Source organism: Meleagris gallopavo, chromosome Z, assembly GCF_000146605.3.
Source record: "Meleagris gallopavo isolate NT-WF06-2002-E0010 breed Aviagen turkey brand Nicholas breeding stock chromosome Z, Turkey_5.1, whole genome shotgun sequence".
Classification (NCBI taxonomy): Eukaryota; Metazoa; Chordata; class Aves; order Galliformes; family Phasianidae; genus Meleagris; species Meleagris gallopavo.
Window position 1 is genome coordinate 7,882,080 of NC_015041.2, and position 9,034 is coordinate 7,891,113.

Genomic DNA, 9,034 nt, shown 5'->3' on the forward strand with positions numbered 1-9,034 from the left:
GCCACATGCCGGCTGGCAGGGCCTTCCTCACCTCCTTGTAAGGCTGAGGAGGTCACTGGAGTGGAGCTCCTACACGGCCAGATGGGAACATTCACCTGTCCTCCCCTGCAGCCCTTCACTGACTACACTGTCACCATCTCAGTGCCCCCCAGCACAGTCCTGTTTTCATGGATGATCAGGACAAAAGAAACAGGTAGGTGTCCAAGGGATAGTACAGGAGGGAAGGGACATTCCTGGGCTGGTTCACCAGCAGAGAGGCAGAGAAAGGCGTCCCTTCTGCTCATTCTGAGCATCCCCTCCCTGCTCTGATGGTCCAGGCGTTGGGGCTGCATGCAGAAGGGCTTGTGCAGAGTCCTGGAGCAGAGCTCTTTCCTTCCTACCCCTTCCTTCCTCACCACACCATCGCTGCTCCTGCTGTTGTGAAATGCACGCTCCTTTTGTGGCACAAACCGTGCTTGGGCTTGCTGCACAGCCTGCCCCTGGGCAGTAGCTGAGGGCATCCTGCTGTGGGCTCAGACCTTCTCTGCCAGCCCCACTTGTGACTCCATCTTCCTGTGCTTCCAGTGCCGCAGAAGCCAGAGCAGCTGCAGCTGGATGCCAGCACGGGGACCCTCAGGTGGAAGGCGCTGCCCTCCTGTCGAGGGGAGATCACTGGGTACCAGGTACCGTGGGCCCCCACCCAGCCCCTCCCCGCTGACAGCTCTGTACAGGCAGGTGTGCAGACCATGGAAAGCCCTGAGGACCAGCAGTCACCCATCCACGTCAGCTGAATTTCTGGCTGTGATGAATTGGAGCGTTTCTGACTTCCTCTCAGTGTTCCTCAGTCTCCAATGATGTATCTGGCGGGGTGGCCTTACAGGATTTCCTGCACCTCTTGCATTCCTATTTTTGGCTCTGGCCATGAGAAAGGCTGTGGTTTGCAGTGCTAGAAGCAGGGCTGAGGGAGGAGAGCGCTGCACCCAGCTTGTAGCCACCTCAATTTGTGACGTGATTCACAAATCAGTGAGGATGCTTTGCAAATCCGTCCAGCTCAGAGAGCTTGGAGAGCAAAGGCACAGTCTAAGCAAGTCCATTTTCTGCAGCTGCTCTGCTGCTATCTAGAGTGTTAGCTCCAAAGTCTTTCCTGCCCTCCTCTGCTCAGCGCTGACGCTTTGCTCACACACACACAGGGCCGAGGCTCCTGGCGAGCTCCCTGGGCACCTCCAAGTGCTGGGATAGGAACAGGGGCAGGAGGAGCAGAGCAATGTGTTGCTGTCTGGCTGCGGTGTGCAGGCTCTTCCTGCAGGATCGTGGCCGCTGCCCTCCAGCTCCGTGTCCTGTCCCCAGCTGAACATCACGGCCAGGGCCTCGCAGGACGGCGGCTTCCTGCAGATCGAGCGGCTGAGGCTGAGCAGCCAGACCACGGAGCACCCGCTGCCCACATACGGCCCTGGCACCACATATGTGGTGGCCGTGCGGGGCCTCACAGCCGCGGGTCCCGGAGCTGCAGCACAGTTTCACACCAACGGCTCAGGTGAGGGTCTCTGCACGCAGCTCCTCCTCCTGCCCCTCCGTGCCAGTCCTCTGATGCTCATCATGGGGATCTTCCTCCGCAGAGACGCCCGATGGCTGCTCCCGCCTCGTGCTCAATACCTCTCTGTCTCAGGGGACAGCCGTGCTTCCCCTGCACCCCATCTCCTGGCGCCCTGAGGCAGCAAGGTGAGCACAGCCCCGGCTGCTCTGCTCTTGCAGCCCTGAGCAGTGCTGCCCCCCTTAAGTTGCCTCTGTCCACCTCTCTCCATTCCCATATCTATTGCTACCCCCATATCTTCACTTTCTGCATCCTCATCCCCATCTCGCTGCCCTATCTCCATCTCCACCCTCATTCCCATCCCCATCCTTATCACCCATCCACATTCCTTCTCTCATCCCCACCCCCATTCAAAACACTCGTCCCTGCCTCCATCCCAATTTCCATCTCTATTCTTGTTCCCATTCCCTTCCCATCCCCATCCTCATCCCCTTACCCGTCTGTCCTCATTCCTGTCCGCATTCCTATCCCTGTCCCTGTTCCCGAGCTCATCCCCATGTTGGTCTCATCCCGTTCCCCGTGCCCCCTAATCCCCATCCCCATCCCCATCTCACAGCCCTGCCTTGCAGTGAGCACCAGCTGCTCGTGGCAGTGACACACAACAGCACGGTGCTGGAAGACGCCTGCTCGGGGGAGCTGCAGCCCTCCAACCACAGCCACCCTGCCGACCCCTACGTGGCCGCCGTGCTCAACCTCAGCGCACCCACGGACTTCGTGCTGGGTGACGGGACCCGCGGGCACGGCTTCCACAACGCTCCCCTGCACCCGGGATGGGATTACACCGCCCTTCTGCGCCTCGCCCGGCGCTCAGCACAGGTACCCGTGCCGGGGGCTCTTGTGGACGGGGCAGGGCAGCGACCGCCGTGTCCTCAGCCACAGCTGGGGCCTTTGGTGGCCCTGGGTGCCGTGACGTGGGTGATGTGGGATTGCTCTGAGCTCTCCGTCCTGTGCCCTTCAACAGGCGGAGACATTCACCTGCGTCTGCTACAGCTTCTCCATGGGTAAGTGGTTCCTCTGCCCCGCACCTATGCCTGAGGGTCTTTCTGTATCCCCTCCTTTTCTCATCCCAAATCCTTGCAAGGAGAGGAGCTGGGGAGTCCAGGAGCTCTTCTGTTTCCCAGATACTGGGAGTATTTATCTGCTATAACCAGTTCCTACCTCCATCTTCTTGGATGTTCTCTGGATCCTGAGGCTCTCTGTGGGTCAACAGGCTTTGGTACCTTGGCCTTTTGGGCAGGTGTGCATGGCTGGCAGCTGGACCCCCTGCAGCTTCCAGGCCATCATCTCTCCTCACATCCCAGTCCTAATACCGCCCAGTCCACATGCAACCCCAGAAACACTAACACCTTGCCCAGCTCTGTGCTGAGGGAAAGGCATGGAGATATGCCCATGCCGAAGGACATCGCACCCAGCATCACCCCTCCTTCTGCAGTTGCATGACTGCTTCCCAGTACAGAACCTGTGCAAGGAAATGAGGGGAGCTCTTTTCCTCCCCACACCATAGTGGGGTCTCCTTCCACTGGGTTTGGTTTATGTGGAGCATGATCCTGGGCTGTGCTTATTGCAGGGCAGGAATCAATTCCTCTGCTGCAGCGACTGCCTGTGCTGATGGCATTTGTGCTGGCTGCAGTAGTCTTGGTACTGGGGATTTTCCTGCTCCCCCTGTTCATCAGGTCAGTACATGTCTCTCCTCTCCTGCTCTTTGTTCTGTCCAGGGGCTGCCTGGTATGGACACTGAAATAAAGCAGGACATGTTGCCATGTGGGCATCCCCCTCTGCTCTCCACCTCCTGCTGATCTTTGGGCTGACTTGCTGTCTTGCAGGCAAAAGTGCAACAGATCAAACGCCTCTGAGATCAACAGCAGTATCCCCCTCCAAAAGTGTCGCAGAGGTGTGGTATGAGCAGTCTGAACAGGCTGTTTTGTTAGAAAAATGAGCAGGGTGCTCCCAGGCACTGTGAGGTTCCTTGCAGAACAAAGTGGGGCAGAGCTGGCTGGTGTGGGGTAAGAGACACCTCACAGAGAGGGAGACATGCATGGGGAGGGATGAAGCTGGGTTTGGTAGGGTTCTGCTCAATGAAATGCCAGCTCACTCCCATCAGCTCATGCTGACCTCCTGTCCTGACGTTCCCATAGGTGCCAGTAATCTGAACACACTGATTCTCGTGGAGGAATTGCTGGATGCTCTGAAAAGGCTTCAAAGGGCAGAGATAGAGGCAGAGCAGATGGAGGATGAATCAGTTGACAGGCACGAGGCAGGGCGTCTGGGCGAGTACCAGGTCTGTGCTAGGTGTTCCTTCCCATCTGGTTGCACCATCCATCCAGCCCCAGCCCCTCCTCGGGTGTGTGAAGCACTCAGCCTCACACCTGCCAGCAGCTGGACTAATGCAGAGCTCCTCTTCCTCCTGTGCAGAAACTGGCTTCCTCTCTGTGCCATTCCTGCAGTGCTGGGAAGGAGCTGTGCAACGAGGGCAAGAACCGCTACAAGAGCATCATTCCATGTAAGCAACGCTCTCCTGGGGCTCAAAGCTCCTCTGTGGATGCAGTGTGGACATTTGCCACTTCGCTAATGGTCTTCTCTCAAAACACATTGTATCTTCTTCCTGTGCCGTGTCCCCTGTTGTTTTGTTAGCTCTTCTTTCCTTCTGAACTTGTCCCAAGGCTTGGAAAGCTGAGCAGAGATCAAACAGAGCTCTCCTAAAAGATACCCCCTTCCTTAGACAGTCATTTCAGTGCTGCCCCAAAAGGACAGCCCACTGACTCCCACCTTCCTCTCTCCCAGATGATCACTGCCGTGTGGTGCTACAGCCCTCTGACACGGGGAATGATTACATCAATGCCAGCTACGTGGATGTAGGTAGCGAGGAGGATGGCTCCTCTATTTCTTGCCTTATTAAACGTTTAACATGGTTGACTGGAGCTGTTTGAAACTCTCCCCCACAGAGCTACCGGAGCCCGCATTTCTTCATTGCTGCTCAAGGTGGGTGCTCCCAGCCCTGGGAGCTGCCCAGAGCTGGCACAAGTCCTCAGGAGCTGCCAAACTCTCTCCTGAGTCCCTTTGGAGTCCTTTTGGGATGGGTTGCTTTGCTCTGTGCAGAGAGCAGAGGGGGTTCTCAGGGTCCTTACAAAGCTGCTGAATCATTTTGGGTAAATAGGACTCTAAATGTGTAAACTCAGGTTGAATATTAGGGAAAAAATCTTCTCAGAAACAATGGTGAGGCACTGGAACAGGCTGCCCAGGGAGTGAGCAGAGTCTTAAGGTGTCCAAGAAACATGTGGATGTGGCACTGAGGGATATGGTTAGTGGACATGAGGGAGTGGGCTGGAGTTGGATTAGGTGATTTTAGAGGCCTTTTCCAACCTCGTGATTCTATAATTCTATGATCATTCTGGGGACATAGGTGGGACAGGCACTCATTTTCAGATGAGTAGGCAGCAGCTCTCTTTCAGGCTTGGTGCAGTGACCACTGCCCTGTGCCAGTACCCATCAGTATGGGTGCACTCTGGGCTCATCCAACCTCCCTTTTGCTGGTCCCTTTTTCTCAAATGGGTGCCAAAGTACGGGTGCCCAGGACCTGCGGCCATGTGCTGCCATGCCCAGGTTGTGTCACATCAGCCCTGGGAAGAGGGACTGCCGCAAGGAGCCTGGGGGCACCTCCATGGTTTGGGCTCTGACACAGGGCTCTCTTCTTCCTTCCCAAGGCCCTTTGCCTGGGACAGTGGTGGATTTCTGGCAGATGGTCTGGCAGGAGAAAACTTCGGTCATTGTGATGCTGACAGGCTTGGTGGAGCACAACAGGGTAAGCATCCCAGCCTGTGCTCAGCTCTGGTCTACCAGTGCCCAGTCTTCCTTGCTTTGCTTTGTTCAGCACAACCCTCAGTGAGGTCACGAAGCATCTCCACACCACCTCTGGCTTGCAAAGCTCTCCTAATGAAATTGTTGGTGCTGCCATTGACAGATCAAGTGCGAGCAGTACTGGCCAGAGCAGCAGCAAGTATATGGGGACTTCACTGTAACTCTCAACAACACCAGGACCACCATGGGCATTATTACACGTGTCTTCTGCCTGCAGAAGGTAAGGCTGTCATGCAGCTGTGATGGGGTTGCAGGGCTCTTCGGGGGTTATCAGCTGGCATTCAGTCTTGCTTGGAGTCAGCCTTGTTGTCACTAAGCATTATTCCAGAGCATCACCCCTGGGTTTCTGTGCAAGGCAAAGACAAGCAGTCAGCTCCAGTGATCATGCTGACTGAGTCTGGACTATGTACCTGGGCAGATCCTGCACTCCCAAGGGCCTGGGAGAGGTGATCACAAAAGGTAGAAAAGTAGCTAAAGGATATAAAAGGGCATTTCTCCACACCCAGGCTTTCCAGAGTGATGAGACAGGTATTTGCCATCTGGGTCAACTTGCAGAAGATCCACATGAAAGCATTGTGGTGCCTCGAGGCTTCTGAACTTGAACAGAGAGATTATGGTTTAAGGTAGCTTACCTGAAGAAATTTCTCAGGATGGGTACTTCTACTGAGGGTTGTATTTCGGATAATAAGCAGAAACCAAAAGAGTTGCAAGGAGTATAGCTGCAGATGTTACACATGTTCCTGTCTTGCCTAGAACAAAGTCCACCTGAAAGATAAGACTCCAAGAGCACCTGATGGTAGGACATGGCAGTTCATTAGTTCAAGACAAGTGAATACAGGATGGCCTGGTACCAAAGTGGCTACATGCATATCAGTGTAGTATCAGTCTTTGGAAATGCCTTATTTGGGAAAGCTATGGTTTTCCAAAGACTATGGAGAGACTTAACACCGTGATATTTCTTTCCCCTGAGACACAGGCTGCGTTTACTGCTCTGAGTGTGCAGAGGCGGAGAATAAAGCAAATTATGTGATATGGTGAATTTGCACAAAGTCCTCGTGGTGCCCTTTGCTGTCTGATCAGCTACAGTGGAGCAGCCATTGTATGGGTGGTCGCTGTGGGAGGGCTGGGTGCTGGTGCATCCCTGCCATGCTTTTCCTCTATTTGTTGACAAGTACTTCACATAACTTCTCAGGCTGGTTCCTGCTCCAGCCACATCTCCCTCCTTGCAGGCAGGATACGCTCTCCCAAGAACAGTGGAGCAGTTTCACTACATGCAGTGGCCAGACCATGAGGTGCCCAGGAACCCTGCCCAGCTGCTGTGCCTAGTGGAAATGGTGAACAAAAGTGGGTCAGAATCTCCTGCGGGCCCTGTGCTGGTACACTGCAGGTACTGGGAGGGGAGTGCTCATGTGCCGGAGCAAGGCTGGCCAGGGCAGTACCAACCCCTCTTCTGTGTCCTTAGTGCAGGGATCGGGCGGACAGGCACCTTCATTGCCCTGGACTTCCTCCTGAAGATGGCAAAGACTGAGGGAAAGGTGGATGTGTTTCACTGCGTGCAGAGGCTGCGGGAGCAGCGGGTCTGTATGGTACAGACCAAGGTGAGGGGAATCACCTGCTGCCCATATGCTGTGGGACTGCAGATCTGCCTCCCCACTGTGGTGTGAAAAGCCACATCAGCTGTGATCTGTCCCATGGTCCCATCACCAGGACTGGAGCTGCCAGGAGATAGAGACTGCAGGATCTTGTTATCATTGTGCTGTCCAAACCTAGGGACCCTCTGAGACTCTCTGAAGCGGCATCAGCATGCATGTGCACCAACAGTCCTGGCATGGAAGGGCAGGTCCTTGCTCTTATAGGCAAGGAGCATGCACGTGTCCTTCAGGCTTTCAGGATATTTGCCCACATGGCATCATCTGGGCAGATGTGTCCTGGCCAAGATACTATGTTCCCACAGCCTGCTCACGGCTGTGTCCCTATGGAGGAAGACGTAGGTTGGGAGGACCTGTCCAACTGCTCGCAGGACGAATGGTTCACTGGTTTTCTGGACTTCCTTCCTGAGAGCAGGGGTCTGGTTTGAGAGGGAGCAGAGGTCTTGTCTGGGTGGTTGCAGTTGCTGGCTGCTTCTCAGAGTAAGGCTGCTTGCCCCAAGGTATCTGGCAGGGAGGTTAAGGGTGGACCTGGCACAATCCTAATGCAGGTCAGTGTTAATATGTTGCAGTCTGTGGGAAGTAGTCTGGAGTCCCAGTGCTGCCCAAGGAGCTGCTGCAGATGGTACGCTAACTCCCATCTCCATGCAGGAGCAGTATGCCTTTTTGTATGAGGTGCTGCTAGAAGGCTTGCTCTGTGGCTGCACTGCGGTGCCAGTGGAGAGAGTTGTCAGTCACATCAGCTGCCTCCAAGGAGCTGAGATCCAGAGCCAGAACAGCATCCTGGAGAAGGAGTTCAAGGTACCACCAGGACCTGGTGCAGCAGGTCTGCTGCCTCCTGCCACAACTCTTACCCAGCTGTGGGTGAGAGGGGGGGGGAATGTTTCTTTGTGGTTTATCTGGAGATGGAAAGGGAGCTGAACAGGAAGCGCTTGCTTAAGTGAATCATCCCTTACAGGCAGTGCAGAAGTTTTCTGAGTTGTTCCAGCTTCTGCCGTGCAGAGAAGCGGAGAAACCCAGCAACCAGCCCAAGAACCGCAAGCCAGGGATCCTGCCAGGTACTGCAGGGCTGGGCAGCTCCTTGCTCCACGATCCAGCTCCTGAGAGCATCGAGGGGGAGGATGCTGTTGCCAGCACTGCTTCCCTCCCCAGCACCATGACAGAAAAATGGGACCAACCATTCTTCCATTGGGACCAAATACCAGTTTCTGGTTGGTGTTGCATAGTATCATAGAATCACACAGATTGGAAAAGGTCTTCAAAACCACCAAACCCAACCATAAACCTGACTTTTCAAGGCCAATCACTAAACCACGTCCCTCAGTGTCACATCGTAGCATCTCTTAGAGTCACCTCCAAGGATGGGGACTCTACCACTTTCCTGGGCAGCCTGTTCTAATTCTTCACCACCCTCTCCATGCAGAAATTCTTCCTAAAGTCCCATTTAAACATCTCCTTGTACAAACTGAGACTGTTATTAATATAGGCAAAGCATTCCCTCCATGTGAACCACACCTCATACCCACCTCCTTCTGTGCTTTCACAGCTGAACCTAACCTTCTCCATCCTAACTCTAACCACAGCCTTAACTCTAAGCCTAACCCTTACCCTAATCCCAACCTTAACTCTAGCCTCAACCCTCACTGTCACTGCAGAGGAGCCCAGATCAGGCACCAGATAGCGTGAGCTGGGGTTCACAGCTGCTTCAGTGCCTTCCCCCTCACTCCCCTCTGTGCAGGCAGAGGATGGCTCAGCCCTTCTCTGCCCTTGCCTCCACAGCGGACTCCTTCCGGCCCATCCTGATGTCCTCGCTGAACTCTGACGGTTCGCCGGGTTACATCAACGCCGTGTTTGCCAATGTAAGGCTGCAGCCAAGCGGGGCTTGGGGCTGCAGGGAGTAGCAGAGGCTCCAGGAGCACCCAGAGCAGGGCTGGGCTGTGCCGCCCAGCTTCGGGCACCCCAG

At 55.0% G+C, this 9,034-nt stretch overlaps 1 protein-coding gene across 2 annotated transcripts; it reads left to right on the forward strand.

Annotated features, from left to right (window-relative positions):
- The first annotated feature begins 6 nt into the window (after nt 1-6).
- LOC100551284 (receptor-type tyrosine-protein phosphatase F-like) lies at nt 7-9,011 on the forward strand. 2 transcript variants are annotated; one of them, XM_019610337.1, is made up of 19 exons: nt 7-193; nt 565-662; nt 1,327-1,513; nt 1,596-1,698; nt 2,140-2,386; nt 2,532-2,571; nt 3,138-3,243; nt 3,394-3,461; nt 3,706-3,848; nt 3,983-4,070; nt 4,352-4,422; nt 4,513-4,549; nt 5,272-5,369; nt 5,529-5,645; nt 6,655-6,812; nt 6,888-7,023; nt 7,723-7,872; nt 8,030-8,129; nt 8,851-9,011. In XM_019610337.1, the coding sequence occupies exons 1-19, from the start codon at nt 82-84 to the stop codon at nt 8,970-8,972; spliced, it is 2,181 nt and encodes a 726-aa protein (XP_019465882.1). In that variant the 5' UTR covers nt 7-81; the 3' UTR covers nt 8,973-9,011. The 2 variants fall into 2 exon arrangements, with proteins under 2 accessions (XP_019465882.1, XP_031413053.1); XM_031557193.1 differs by lacking the exons at nt 3,138-3,243; nt 3,394-3,461.
- Nucleotides 9,012-9,034: the final 23 nt, after the last annotated feature.